The 15,630-nt window shown below is 44.1% G+C and overlaps 1 protein-coding gene across 1 annotated transcript; it reads left to right on the forward strand.

The window, feature by feature from the left end:
* The first annotated feature begins 869 nt into the window (after positions 1-869).
* Positions 870-8,447, forward strand: LOC100490626 (lysophosphatidic acid receptor 4). Its single transcript, XM_018089467.2, has 3 exons — positions 870-973; positions 3,553-3,681; positions 5,152-8,447. Exon 3 carries the CDS (start codon positions 5,201-5,203, stop codon positions 6,155-6,157), a length of 957 nt encoding a protein of 318 aa, XP_017944956.1. The 5' UTR covers positions 870-973; positions 3,553-3,681; positions 5,152-5,200; the 3' UTR covers positions 6,158-8,447.
* The last annotated feature ends 7,183 nt before the right edge of the window (positions 8,448-15,630 follow it).

The raw sequence follows: 15,630 nt of genomic DNA on the forward strand, positions 1-15,630 counted from the left end.
TTTTAGTAAATCAGCCCCTAACTATGGCCAGTACCCCATCACTATTGCCAGTTATCAAAGTCAATAAGTATTTATCTAATTATTATTGTAACGGTAGGACGGTGCAAGAGGCAAAACACTTCTCAAAGTCTTAACCAAGTGTCTCTAATGGGTCTATAAAACCTTGTTGAGGAGCCAACCATTTTCACCCTAAGTGGGGAAATAACTGGGCCTTCATTGAGGTGGGCAGAAAGGAAGGTTTCACATAGTTGTGGAAGTGCAGGTTTATCTGATTTGTTGTCGGTGGAGGTCAGACTAGTGGTTAGAGTGGCTGGGGGTCAGAGGTGGCCACAACTGAGGGATATGAGTATGGGTGCTTTGCTCCATTTGAGCGTATAGAAATGTTGCATTAGATACTAGCCCCCCCAAGAGTCTCCCTTTTGTGCTCAGCGTATCTATAATATTTATTCCCCAGGGACCGAAACCTGATTTGTTTTCGAGCCAATGCGGCAATATGACCCCCGGGTGTCTCAAAGCTCTGGAACAAGTTTGGCTTCTTCTAACTTGCCAACCACTTGCCTCCTCTTACTCACCTCATACTTACCTTGGTGCAATCAAGGGAGGGGAGTCCGGGGTGGAGCACCAATGCTTCCTGGCAGGGATCAGATATGGATCGGCAGGGCCTACGACGGCTGGGGCCCACCAGGTTTTTTCCCGGTGTCCCACCAACCCATTCCGACCCTGGTTATGCCAGGTATCGGGGAAGTATAAAATAATAGCATAAATTCATGTGTTTGGGGTGTGTAAAATACGGCAACCAGTTGGGGTGGGTGGTCTTCATCCGCAGTGCAGAAAAATACACAGTTTTTTGAATACCCCATTTTCGTGTGTGCGTGTGTGTGTATACTCCATTTGTTCCCCCCTCCCCACAGGAAATGAGATGGTGTTTAGCATTGTGCAACCTCCTCTGGAGTAGTAGCTGTCTGGTTATAAGGTAAGATGCACCACTCAGCCCTGGCATTTAAAATCTACTGTTTATTTATGTGTATAGAGAGCTGGCAGTTTGTATAGAGAGCTGGCAGTGTGTATGTATAGAGAGCTGGCAGTGTGTGTATAGAGAGCTGGCAGTAAGTGTGTATAGAAAGCTGGCAGTGTGTGTGTATAGAGAGCTGGCAGTGTGTGTATAGAGAGCTGGCAGTGTGTGTGTATAGAGAGCTGGCAGTGTGTGTATAGAGAGCTGGCAGTAAGTATGTATAGAGAGCTGGCAGTGTGTGTATAGAGAGCTGGCAGTAAGTGTGTATAGAGAGCTGGCAGTGTGTGTATAGAGAGCTGGCAGTAAGTGTGTATAGAGAGCTGGCAGTGTGTGTGTGTGTGTGTATAGAGAGCTGGCAGTGTGTGTGTATAGAGAGCTGGCAGTGTGTGTGTATAGAGAGCTGGCAGTGTGTGTATAGAGAGCTGGCAGTAAGTGTGTATAGAGAGCTGGCAGTGTGTGTGTGTGTATAGAGAGCTGGCAGTGTGTGTGTGTGTATAGAGAGCTGGCAGTGTATGTGTATAGAGAGCTGGCAGTGTATGTGTATAGAGAGCTGGCAGTGAGTGTGTATAGAGAGCTGGCAGTGAGTGTGTATAGAGAGCTGGCAGTGTGTGTGTATAGAGAGCTGGCAGTGAGTGTGTATAGAGAGCTGGCAGTGTGTGTGTATAGAGAGCTGGCAGTGAGTGTGTATAGAGAGCTGGCAGTGTGTGTTTCTATTCATTCCTATGGGGATTTATAGAAGCATATTTAGCAAGTGGGCAAATTTTTCTGTGGTGAATCTGTAGTGAAATCGGCCCAGTATTGTACATGTATGTCTGGGTATTGTATAGTGACTGAGTCTGTATTCAGCTGGCTATGTAAGGTATACGGGGATCTACAGATACACTCACTGCTCTCTATACGCAATTTATGGGGGCAGATTAATCAAAAGGCGCGATTAGAGTTCCCCACGGACAAACTCGCCCACTTTCTATTCACTCCTGTGGGATTTTTAGAAGCGTTTTTATCAAACAGTGAACACTAATTGTTACCCGTAGAAAAGTACGCTTTGTAAAATCCCACAGGAATGAGTAGAAAGTGGGCGAGTTTGTCCGTGGTGAACTCTAATCTCACCTTTTGATTTATCTTCCCATTTATCAACTCTGGGATTTTAGTGATTTTCCACGAACGTCAGTCATTTATCAAAACATCCAAATTGAAAAAGCCAGAATGAAAAAAAAAAACACTTGCGACAATACGAAAACCGCAACTTTGTCGTATTGTCGCACAGCATCTAAAACCATGAAGCAAAGAAAGATCTTCCAGTTGTAAAAGGGATGTCGGCCATTGACTTCAACAGGTTTTAGACACAGTATTTTTACATGCATTTGTTGCGGTTTTTGGTTTTGAAAATATGTGGGGTTTTTTCCACGACAAAATGTTATTTTGGTGGGAAAAAAAAATGACGAATCGTGAAATTAAATAATAAAAATCAATCGTTAGTTTATGTCCCCCTTAGTGTATTAAATTACCCATTGTGTGTAAGGGTATACTGTATATAAATAGTGTTGGGGGCAGAACAGCCCTATTGGGTTTATTTAATGGTTAAATGATTCCCTTTTCTCTGTAATAATAAAACAGTACCTGTACTTGATCCCAACTAAGATATAATTACCCCTTATTGGGGCAGAACAGCCCTATTGGGTTTATTTAATGGTTAAATGATTCCCTTTTCTCTGTAATAATAAAACAGTACCTGTACTTGATCCCAACTAAGATATAATTACCCCTTATTGGGGCAGAACAGCCCTATTGGGTTTATTTCATGGTTAAATGATTCCTTTTTCTCTGTAATAATAAAACAGTACCTGTACTTGATCCCAACTAAGATATAATTACCCCTTATTGGGGGCAGAACAGTCCTATTGGGTTTATTTAATGGTTAAATGATTCCTTTTTCTCTGTAATAATAAAACAGTACCTGTACTTGATCCCAACTAAGATATAATTACCCCTTATTGGGGCAGAACAGCCCTATTGGGTTTATTTAATGGTTAAATGATTCCTTTTTCTCTGTAATAATAAAACAGTACCTGTACTTGATCCCAACTAAGATATAATTACCCCTTATTGGGGCAGAACAGCCCTATTGGGTTTATTTCATGGTTAAATGATTCCCTTTTCTCTGTAATAATAAAACAGTACCTGTACTTGATCCCAACTAAGATATAATTACCCCTTATTGGGGCAGAAAAGCCCTATTGGGTTTATTTCATGGTTAAATCATTTTTTTTAGCAGTCTTAAGGTAGGAGATCCGAATTACAGTATTACCCCTGGTCCCAAGCATTCTGGATAACGGATCCCATACCTGTACTTTATAGTACAATTCCCCAATGCTATTATTGGTTCATCAGGAGCCAATGAACACCACTGAGCTTAAGGAAGGAAACCCACTCAGACATAGAAAGAACATTCAAGCCTAATTATACAGATAGTGCCCTGGTCAGAATTGAACCCAGGACCTGTTGTACCCAGGACACTCACTCCTGCTTTCTCTTTCCAGCTAATGTCTGGGAATATGTGTAGGACCCAATTTCTGGATTCTGCCTCCTCGTGTGCAACAGAACAGCCGGACTGGAAGTGAAACCACGGTGCAACCTCGATTCCCACCACAGCACTGTGTATATTAAAGGTAAACTATGTGTTTGCACATTAAGGCCCCCTCCCTCAGGAATTTACTTTGGCTGTTGGCTACTGGGCATGCTCAGTTCTTCTCAGCTCAGATTACTCAACACGCCCTCCAGTTTAGCAGCCAATGAAAAGATGACATTGCTGGTTCCCATAGAAACACTGCTCTAGCTGTCTTCTCCTATTTTTTTCTAGTAACCTTCTCTCCTCAGCTCAGCGTAACCATTACAAAGCAAAACTTTTTTTTATCAAAGTCAGTTCTGCCCGTGTAAGCCTGCATTCTTCATTGCATGAACTTTACAGCGCGCAGGTACTAATTAAAAAGAACTACCAAAGTAGAACATATACTTAAATCATTTTCATAAATAGTTTTCTCGTGCTTCGAGTCATCTAAAGTAGTAGAAGCTCAGTAGTATAAATGTAGGGTTTGGGTGCCAAGCCGTGCTGTGTTCCTACTAGGGATGCACCGAACCCAGTTTTTTGGGTTCGGCCGAACCCCTGAACCCACCTTGACGGATTCTGGCAAATCCCGAACCGAATATCCAAGGCTATTGTGATACTAATATCTACAGTTAGTACTAGTGGTTGTATATATAGTTTATGTATGTGAGTGTATAGATTGTTAGGTGTGGGTTGTGGGTGCATTCGGTGCATCCCTAGTTCCAAGGGTAATTCTAGCGTAGTGAACAATATGCAGTGCACTATTGCATAAACCTTTTATATCTCAAAAATATCATTAATCTTCCACTAATTAATTAATTCCCCCTCTGTATGTGAGTATGGTCTCAAGATTTTAAATTGACCTCTTCTGTAAAAACTGGGGGCTCCATTGGCCAAGATGTTGAGCATGTCCGGAGTTTGGACACATCTGGAGGGGTCCAGGTCATTCTCACCCTACGTGGATAGGCACGTAGTTGAGTTATGGGAGTTATGTTAAGTTAAATAGGGCTCCCATTCCCAGAGGAACCAAGAAACCCATGAACATGGAAGCTGTGATGGGAACCATCATGGATAGGCACGTAGTTGAGTTATGGGAGTTATGTTGAGTTAAATATGGCTTCCATTCCCAGAGGAACCCAGAAAAACATGAACATGGAAGCTGTGGTGGGAACCATCATGGATAGGCACGTAGTTGAGTTATGGGAGTTATGTTGAGTTAAATATGGCTCCCATTCCCAGAGGAACCAAGAAACCCATGAACAAGGAAGCTGTGGTGGGAACCGTCATGGTGGCTGATAAAACATTCACTGGTAGAATCCAAGGAGCCATTTTTATATATATGTGTGTGTGCTTATGTGCCCTGTGTACACTGTATATCTACTTCTATGTTACTTCTCTTAGTTGGCCATCAAGGTAAACCATCTTTAGGTGTGTACACTGTATGATATATATGTTACTTCTCTTAGTTGACCATCAAAGTAAACCATCTTTAGGTCTCCGTTTATCTCTACTCAAACCTTTTTTTTCCCCCTAGGGATATATAATTAGAAGGTGGAGCAGAGAAGACATCATTGTAGCCGTCAATGTCCAACAACAGTAGCTGCCAGAGCCTTAGTCCGACCGTCTACCTCTCCGGTTACTCCATTATCCTGACCCTGGGCCTGTTTCTGAATATCACCGCCCTATGGTTCTTCATTGTTCGCCTGCCGAGTCTCCGCTCCCCGACCAAGGTTTACATGAAGAACCTGGCCTTTGCTGACTTCCTGCTGGTGTGCATGCTTCCTCTGATGATTTATCAGCATGCCGCTCCTCTTGGGACGGACTTTGAGAATATTCGAACTCTGTGCATTGTTGCCGGCACCTTTCTCCTTCTCAATATGTACGGCAGCATTTTCTTATTGGCTTGCATCAGCTTGGACCGCTGTTTAGCCCTCTGTTTCCCTCTCCGATCTCGAAGCTTTCGTAGATTTGCACCCTGGTTCTGCGCCGGGGTTTGGATGTTGAATCTTGGAGCTTGTGCTACGTTATTCTTTAGACACACATCAAACTCTACCGACTCTACCAATGAATGTTTTTCCAGCCACCCCCCAGTTGTGACCATGAGGGCTCCCACCATAGCTTCCTTGCTCATTGGTTTCTTGGTTCCTCTGGGGATTATGGTTGTCAGCTCTTGCTCTTTGCTAAGGGCAGTCAGTAAAAGTCAGTCAGCTCAAGATGGGACAGTGAACAGACGCAAACTCATCCATATGTTATCTGCTAATTTGGCCATTTTCCTCTTTTGCTTCCTACCCTACCACGCCGTCCTCCTCTCCTACCAGATTTGGGAAAGAAACTGTATCCTACAGGAGGCCTACAAAATTGCTCTGCTAATGGCCTGCAGCAATACCGTGCTGGACCCTATCGCCTATTACTTTGCCACAGAGACTATGCAGAAGAAGATTGTTGAAGAGAAAATCAGGCTTGCGGGGGGGTCTGGGGGAGAAACTGAAAAGAACTCCAATGTCAATCTACTGGCTCGTCATAAGGGCACGCAAGCTTAAGCAGATGATGATGGTGCTATTTGTATGGAGGAAGCTATTTGTATGGGAACTGCCAACCTGTGATGGGGCTTGAGCATTCTCATTGGATGCCTCCATCTTCAAGCTATAAGGCTTCTCTACATATAATTATCTATTAATCTGAGATTGGCGTTAAACTGTTAACTGTTGTTCCTTTTAAATATAGTGTATGATCAGGATAAGACAGAAAGGCTACTCCTCAATCCATGCCAGATTGGTTCTATTAGTGTTGGACTGGGCTACAGAAGACCTCCTGGTGGACCCAGGTCCAGCTTAGGAGAATTCCTATCAACCCATCCTTATTTCCACCTTGGGCCTTTATAATAACCTATACCATTTGGCTCTATAGATATCTAATTGCTGTGAGAGTGGCCCCAGGTGTTCAGGTGGGCCCTAAGAGACCCATTCCTACTTTGCCCGCTTTATCATGCTCAAAGCAGAGGTTTTCATATATACCAAGGCAACTTAACTCATTGATAATGAGGTGTTATATCTGCAGGTAATAAATGAGCCCTTCCATCTTGTAGCACAGCAATGATTGGAGGGTGGGTACAATGCTGGTGGGTACAATGAGGCGGGATATCAGGGATTCCATTATCTCACGTATTTAGGTGCACTCCATCCTGTCTCTCAAATGCCCAAATAAATGCCTGTATGTAAGAGCCTTAGGTTCACAATTGCAGAGCAGCTGGGAGTAGAAGTCTATGAGATCTATAGAGCTAGAGGTTTGACCAAGGGGTGCGTTGTGTTACCTTCAGTTTCTCAATCTAAACTTCATGCCATTAGCAAATGAATCAGCAGTTTTTGTACTTAAATTCTATTTCTACAGACTGCGCCAAGCTTTATGCTGCCTTTCATGAGCTCACACCTTCTCCTCTAAGCTGTCTGTCCCTTGACCCCAATGTGATAACCTCCATCTGCTATAAATGTATTTTCCCTCAGGCTGAATTACCAGTGTGTCCCCTTTAAACCAAACCACACCAAACATCTCTACATTGCTATTACCCCTCCAACACAAGCTGTCGTCTAAGGGGGATTTTTGGTCTTCTGAATTTTTGGCTTGAGGTACCCCTATAACATCTCCCTATGGTTCCTAGGGATATCCAAGACATTAAATGGACATTGACCTTGATATTTCATCCTGACCATCTTCTGGGCTGATCGCATTAACCATTAACTGCAATTTCTCAACTACAAGGTCCCTCCCACAGTTTGGGAACCCTATATACTCAAGCACTTCTATAGTCCCATGACTTTCTTCTCAAAAACTCACATCTGTCCTTGTTTTATTAAAGACACTTCTAAAATACAGATGACCTCAATATCTTGCAAAAAGAGATACAAGACCATCTGAGGTGGAACATGTTAGAGCTGCAGAAGGTACAATAGATTTTGCAGTTCTAATTGGGGCAGAATCACCAATATTGTGAGGTAACTGTTACCGGAATGGAGAATTGCTCACTAATACAGTGCATCTGGTGGCACAATGAGAGCGGATACTTGGGGGGAATGGTTTCACCACCATCTATTACCCTTTTGATCCAACGACAGTGGTGACCTTGTGTTTTAAGCATCGTGGAAGGGTTATCCTACTGATTGTTGCATATATTTGGCCATAGAGAGGCTAGTTGGGGTTATCCCTTGATAATTCCACACCACATTACTCTCCAGGGTCGGACTGGGCCGGCAGGGCACCAGGAAAAAACCCAGTGGGACCTCATGGACCCCGCGACCCTTGCCAACCCAGTTTGCTCCCTCTGCCAACTGTGGGCACTGGTTTGACATTTGCTTTTGGTATGGGTAACCCCCAGGCAGCAGACCCGGTGGACCCTAGACACCCCAGCCCGACCCTGGAGCTCTCCCTTCATTCTTCAGTCATGTTCCTGGACCATAACCATTAATTAAATTCCCAAATCCTTTCAATTCAACTCCAAAACAACTTCACAACATAAATTCATTGCACATTTTTATTGGTTTCAAAGTTATCGTGCCCAGTTGTATCGTTGCTTCTTCCATAGGATGGTGCAGTGACAATAGGCCATTCTCCAAGCCTGGTGGCAAGTAGATTTGATCATCAGCTTAGGAAGGGCAGGCAGGTTATGGGATTCCCTGTCAAGAGAAGTGCTAATGGCTCGTATGTAGTCGCATTTCATAATTAATCTATGGGGCACAAATTAGCAAAGAAGTCCTCTTCTTATTTTCGTTATCCTCTTCCACCACAACTTCTCCTCCTTTCAAAAATGTCTGAATAAATTCTTCATTTGCCCTGTTAGGTTCCTCTTTGCAGGCTTCTTTATTTATGGTCTCTGCAAATTCTATCACCCTGTGGTTTGCGCCTCGCTGCACCCCAGGCCTGTAGCACCGAGAGGCACTTCCTTACCAAACCACACTCTATCTCCGCGGCTCTCCCACACATACCCCCCTTGTAAGAACGATCCGCTCTCGCGTGTGACAAGGGAGGTGAATAGGGGAAATTACTAAACAAACAACTAAACAAACTGCTTATATGGGAAAGGTCATAACGTGACATTCACACAGTGATGTTTAGCTGCCATTAAACATCAATGTTCTCATTTGAACATTCCAATTCTTTAATTGGCTACAGGTAGTCTATTTCTGTGGATCTCCTAATGATCTGATTGGCTCCAGGTTGTCTAGCTCTGTGAATGTTTTGATGGTCTGATTGGCTCCGGGTTGTCTAGCTCTGTGAATGTTTTGATGGTCTGATTGGCTCCAAGTTGTCTAGCTCTGTGAATGTTTTGATGGTCTGATTGGCTCTAGGTTGTCTAACTCTGTGAATGTTTTGATGGTCTGATTGGCTCCAGGTTGTCTAGCTCTGTGAATGTTTTGATGGTCTGATTGGCTCCAGGTTGTCTAGCTCTGTGAATGTTTTGATGGTCTGATTGGCTCCAGGTTGTCTAGCTCTGTGAATGTTTTGATGGTCTGATTGGCTCAAGGTTGTCTAGCTCTGTGAATGTTTTGATGGTCTGATTGGCTCCAGGTTGTCTATTTCTGTGGATCTCCTAATGTCTGATTGCCTCCGGGTTGTCTAGCTCTGTGAATGCTTTGATGGTCTGATTGGCTCCAGGTTGTCTAGCTCTGTGAATGTTTTGATGGTCTGATTGGCTCAAGGTTGTCTAGCTCTGTGAATGCTTTGATGGTCTGATTGGCTCCGGGTTGTCTAGCTCTGTGAATGTTTTGATGGTCTGATTGGCTCCGGTTGTCTAGCTCTGTTAGTGTTTTGATGGTCTGATTGGCTCCAGGTTGTCTAACTCTGTGAATGTTTTGATGGTCTGATTGGCTCCAGGTTGTCTAGCTCTGTGAATGTTTTGATGGTCTGATTGGCTCCGGTTGTCTAGCTCTGTTAGTGTTTTGATGGTCTGATTGGCTCCAGGTTGTCTAGCTCTGTGAATGTTTTGATGGTCTGATTGGCTCCAGGTTGTCTAGCTCTGTGAATGTTTTCATGGTCTGATTGGCTCCAGGTTGTCTAGCTCTGTGAATGTTTTCATGGTCTGATTGGCTCAAGGTTGTCTAGCTCTGTGAATGTTTTGATGGTCTGATTGGCTCCAGGTTGTCTATTTCTGTGGATCTCCTAATGATCTGATTGCCTCCGGGTTGTCTAGCTCTGTGAATGCTTTGATGGTCTGATTGGCTCCAGGTTGTCTAGCTCTGTGAATGTTTTGATGGTCTGATTGGCTCAAGGTTGTCTAGCTCTGTGAATGCTTTGATGGTCTGTTTGGCTCCGGGTTGTCTAGCTCTGTGAATGTTTTGATGGTCTGATTGCCTACAGGTAGTCTATTTCTGTGGATCTCCTAATGATCTGATTGGCTCCGGGTTGTCTAGCTCTGTGAATGCTTTGATGGTCTGATTTTCTCCAGGTTGTCTAGCTCTGTGAATGCTTTGATGGTCTGATTGGCTCCAGGTTGTCTAGCTCTGTGAATGTTTTGATGGTCTGATTGGCTCCAGGTTGTCTATTTCTGTGGATCTCCTAATGATCTGATTGCCTCCGGGTTGTCTAGCTCTGTGAATGTTTTGATGGTCTGATTGGCTCCAGGTTGTCTAGCTCTGTGAATGTTTTGATGGTCTGATTGGCTCCAGGTTGTCTAGCTCTGTGAATGTTTTGATGGTCTGATTGGCTCCAGGTTGTCTAGCTCTGTGAATGTTTTGATGGTCTGATTGGCTCAAGGTTGTCTAGCTCTGTGAATGTTTTGATGGTCTGATTGCCTACAGGTAGTTTATTTCTGTGGATCTCCTAATGATCTGATTGGCTCCGGGTTGTCTAGCTCTGTGAATGCTTTGATGGTCTGATTGGCTCCAGGTTGTCTAGCTCTGTGAATGCTTTGATGGTCTGATTGGCTCCAGGTTGTCTAGCTCTGTGAATGTTTTGATGGTCTGATTTTCTCCAGGTTGTCTACCTCTGTGAATGTTTTGATGGTCTGATTGGCTCCGGGTTGTCTAGCTCTGTTAGTGTTTTGATGATCTGATTGGCTCCAGGTTGTCTAGCTCTGTGAATGTTTTGATGGTCTGATTGGCTCCAGGTTGTCTAGCTCTGTGAATGTTTGGATGGTCTGATTGGCTCTAGGTTGTCTAGCTCTGTGAATGTTTTGATGGTCTGATTGGCTCCAGGTTGTCTAGCTCTGTGAATGTTTTGATGGTCTGATTGGCTCCAGGTTGTCTAGCTCTGTGAATGTTTTGATGGTCTGATTGGCTCCAGGTTGTCTAGCTCTGTGAATGTTTTGATGGTCTGATTGGCTCCAGGTTGTCTAGCTCTGTGAATGTTTTGATGGTCTGATTGGCTCCGGGTTGTCTAGCTCTGTGAATGTTTTGATGGTCTGATTGGCTCCAGGTTGCCTAGCTCTGTGAATGTTTTGATGGTCTGATTGGCTCCAGGTTGTCTAGCTCTGTGAATGTTTTGATGGTCTGATTGGCTCCGGGTTGTCTAGCTCTGTGAATGTTTTGATGGTCTGATTGGCTCCGGGTTGTCTAGCTCTGTGAATGTTTTGATGGTCTGATTGGCTCCAGGTTGCCTAGCTCTGTGAATGTTTTGATGGTCTGATTGGCTCCAGGTTGTCTAGCTCTGTGAATGTTTTGATGGTCTGATTGGCTCCGGGTTGTCTAGCTCTGTGAATGTTTTGATGGTCTGATTGGCTCCAGGTTCTCTAGCTCTGTGAATGTTTTGATGGTCTGATTGGCTCCAGGTTGTCTAGCTCTGTGAATGTTTTGATGGTCTGATTGGCTCCAGGTTGTCTAGCTCTGTGAATGTTTTGATGGTCTGATTGGCTCCAGGTTGTCTAGCTCTGTGAATGTTTTGATGGTCTGATTGGCTCCAGGTTCTCTAGCTCTGTGAATGTTTTGATGGTCTGATTGGCTCCAGGTTGTCTAGCTCTGTGAATGTTTTGATGGTCTGATTGGCTCCAGGTTGTCTAGCTCTGTGAATGTTTTGATGGTCTGATTGGCTCCAGGTTGCCTAGCTCTGTGAATGTTTTGATGGTCTGATTGGCTCCGGGTTGTCTAGCTCTGTGAATGTTTTGATAGTCTGATTGCCTACAGGTAGTCTATTTCTGTGGATCTCCTAATGATCTGATTGGCTCCGGGTTGTCTAGCTCTGTGAATGTTTTGATGGTCTGATTGGCTCAAGGTTGTCTAGCTCTGTGAATGTTTTGATGGTCTGATTGGCTCCAGGTTGTCTAGCTCTGTGAATGTTTTGATGGTCTGATTGGTTCCAGGTTTTCTAGCACCATGGTCCCCCTGGCCCCCGCCACCCACCCAACCATCTCCCCCAAGCATCAGTAGAGGGGTATCTGCGGGTCCCGGAGCGCCCAGCAGGGTTCTGGGCCAGCGAGGCCCATCGGGTTTTATCTCGGTGCCCTGCCAGCCCAGTCTGACTCTGGTTGTAGCCAGGATTGGACTAAGCCTGTGGGACACCAGGAAAAATCCCAGAGATCCCTGCCTACCCAGACCCGATCCCCACGTGGAAGAATTGTTCACCCCACCCAAGATTGAGGAAAAGTATGCGATACCCATGTGGGGCGGGGCTGGCAGTGGGTGAAGAGGAGGGTGGGGCCCCTGTGGGGGTGTGGGAATGGGCATGTCCCCAATATCTCCCTATCACTCAGCCACTATGTTATGTCTTAAGAAGTGCAGTTGTGTCGTGGCTCTTTGGCACGTTGTTCTTTTTGATTCCCACAAGATATAAAACCAAGAAAGAACATTTCTTATCTAATCTGTGTTGGCACAGCAAAAATAAGGATCAAGATAGAGAAAAAACTGCATTTATTTAGACTTCACAGTGACAGAGACTGGTCATAATTGGTTATATAACATAATGACAGATTAATACGAATTAAGTTCAACATACTGTATATATATATTTATAAACAATCAAGCTGATAGCAGCTGCTCTCACAGGAATGTATGGGCTGTCCTTGATATTCATGGCTGAATAACGGATATTTTCCAATATGGGGAACCTTGTTGTCATCCAAGGGAGCCCTGACCAATGATTGGACCTTGAACTGGAAAAGCCTGACAACCACTGCTATGTAATCTTCTTTGCTTTGAGGGGTCTCAGTACATCTTCCCACAATGGTACAGAGTTCTTCATTAGTTGTACAGTTGGTTGGGTGTTTCTCAATACTAGATCTCTGGCCCCCAAAAACCATACATTTGTCTGGACTTGATATTGTCAAGATCCCTCTTCCCACAGATTCTGTCCTCTTGTTTGGGCTCATAACGTAGATGTAGATCATGTCTGGCCCAGATGTCCATCAGATTCAGGTGAAATCTAGGGGCTTGACAAAACTGATCAACAGAGATCTCCATGGATCTCCGAATCTTCTTCTAAGGAACTGGAGGCTGTATTGGAGTAGAGGGAATGGTAAGGTTGGGCTCATAATGTAGATGTAGATCATGTCTGGCCCAGAGGTCCATCAGATTCAGGTGAAATCTACAGGCTTGACAAAAAACTCGTCAACAGAGATCTCCATGGACTTCTGAATCTTCTTCTAAGGAACTGGAGGCTGTATTGGAGTAGAGGGAATTGTAAGGTTGGGCTCATAATGTAGATGTAGATCATGTCTGGCCCAGAGGTCCATCAGATTCAGGTGAAATCTAGGGGCTTGACAAAAATGATCAATTAGATCTCCATGGATCTCCGAATCTTCTTCTAAGGAACTAGAGGCTGTATTGGAGTAGAGGGAATGGCAAGGTTGGGCTCATAATGTACAAACCGGATTCCAAAAAAGTTGGGACACTAAACAAATTGTGAATAAAAACTGAACGCAATGATGTGGAGGTGCCAACTTCTAATATTTTATTCAGAATAGAACATAAATCATGGAACAAAAGTTTAAACTGAGAAAATGTACCATTTTAAGGGAAAAATATGTTGATTCAGAATTTCATGGTGTCAACAAATCCCAAAAAAGTTGGGACAAGTAGCAATAAGAGGCTGGAAAAAGTAAATTTGAGCATAACGAAGAGCTGGAAGACCAAATAACACTAATTAGGTCAATTGGCAACATGATTGGGTATAAAAAGAGCTTCTCAGGGTTGCAGTGTCTCTCAGAAGCCAAGATGGGTAGAGGATCACCAATTCCCACAATGTTGCGCAGAAAGATAGTGGAGCAATATCAGAAAGGTGTTACCCAGCGAAAAATTGCAAAGATTTTGCATCTATCATCATCAACTGTGCATAACATCATCCGAAGATTCAGAGAATCTGGAACAATCTCTGTGCGTAAGGGTCAAGGCCGTAAAACCATACTGGATGCCCGTGATCTCCGGGCCCCGACATTGCACCACAAACAGGAATGCTACTGTAATGGAAATCACAGAATGGGCTCAGGAATACTTCCAGAAACCATTGTCAGTGAACACAATCCACCGTGCCATCCACCGTTGCCAGCTGAAACTCTACAGTGCAAAGAAGAAGCCATTTCTAAGCAAGATCCACAAGCTCAGGCGTTTTCACTGGGCCAGGGATCATTTAAAATGGAGTGTGGCAAAATGGAAGACTGTTCTGTGGTCAGACGAGTCACGATTCAAAGTTCTTTTTGGAAATCTGGGACGCCATGTCATCCGGACCAAAGAGGACCAGGACAACCCAAGTTGTTATCAACGCTCAGTTCAGAAGCCTGCATCTCTGATGGTATGGGGTTGCATGAGTGCGTGTGGCATGGGCAGCTTGCATGTCTGGAAAGGCAGCATATAAAAATAGATTCAGGTTCTAGAACAACATATGCTCCCATCCAGACGTCATCTCTTTCAGGGAAGACCCTGCATTTCAACAAGATAATGCCAGACCACATTCTGCATCAATCACAACATCATGGCTGCGTAGGAGAAGGATCCGGGTACTGAAATGGCCAGTCTGCAGTCCAGATCTTTCACCTATAGAGAACATTTGGCGCATCATAAAGAGGAAGGTGCGACAAAGAAGGCCCAAGACGATGGAACAGTTAGAAGCCTGTATTAGACAAGAATGGGAGAGCATTCCTATTCCTAAACTTGAGAAACTGGTCTCCTCGGTCCCCAGACGTCTGTTGAGTGTTGTAAGAAGAAGGGGAGATGCCACACAGTGGTGAAAATGGCCTTGTCCCAACTTTTTTGGGATTTGTTGACACCATGAAATTCTGAATCAACATATTTTTCCCTTAAAATGGTACATTTTCTCAGTTTAAACTTTTGTTCCGTGATTTATGTTCTATTCTGAATAAAATATTAGAAGTTGGCACCTCCACATCATTGCGTTCAGTTTTTATTCACAATTTGTTTAGTGTCCCAACTTTTTTGGAATCCGGTTTGTAGATGTAGATCATGTCTGGCCCAGAGGTCCATCAGATTCAGGTGAAATCCACAGGCTTGACAAAACTGATCAACAGAGATCTCCATGGATCTCCGAATCTTCTTCTAAGGAACTGGAGGCTGTATTGGAGTAGAGGGAATGGTAAGTTTGGGCTCATAACGTAGATGTAGATCATGTCTGGCCCAGAGGTCCATCAGATTCAGGTGAAATCTACAGGCTTGACAAAACTGATCAACAGAGATCTCCATGGATCTCCGAATCTTCTTCTAAGGAACTGGAGGCTGTATTGGAGTAGAGGGAATGGTAAGGTTGGGCTTATAACGTAGATGTAGATCATATCTGGCCCAGAGGTCCATCAGATTCAGGTGAAATCTAGGGGCTTGACAAAACTGATCAACAGAGATCTCCATGGATCTCTGAATCTTCTTCTAAGGAACTGGAGGCTGTATTGGAGTAGAGGGAATGGTAAGGTTTCTTTACTACTCAAAGGAGCCCAAAAGGAATGGTTTGACCATAGTTTTGTTGGTATGGTTTGACCTCTTTTGCTCTCAGAACTATATGCGGCGGTATTTTGCCTGTAGCTATATTTGTAATGGGGAAGTAGAATAAATAGGATTGAGAAACTGCCCCAGTTTAGGGAAGCTCTATG

Source organism: Xenopus tropicalis, chromosome 3 (genome assembly GCF_000004195.4).
Source record: "Xenopus tropicalis strain Nigerian chromosome 3, UCB_Xtro_10.0, whole genome shotgun sequence".
In the NCBI taxonomy this organism is placed as follows: domain Eukaryota; kingdom Metazoa; phylum Chordata; class Amphibia; order Anura; family Pipidae; genus Xenopus; species Xenopus tropicalis.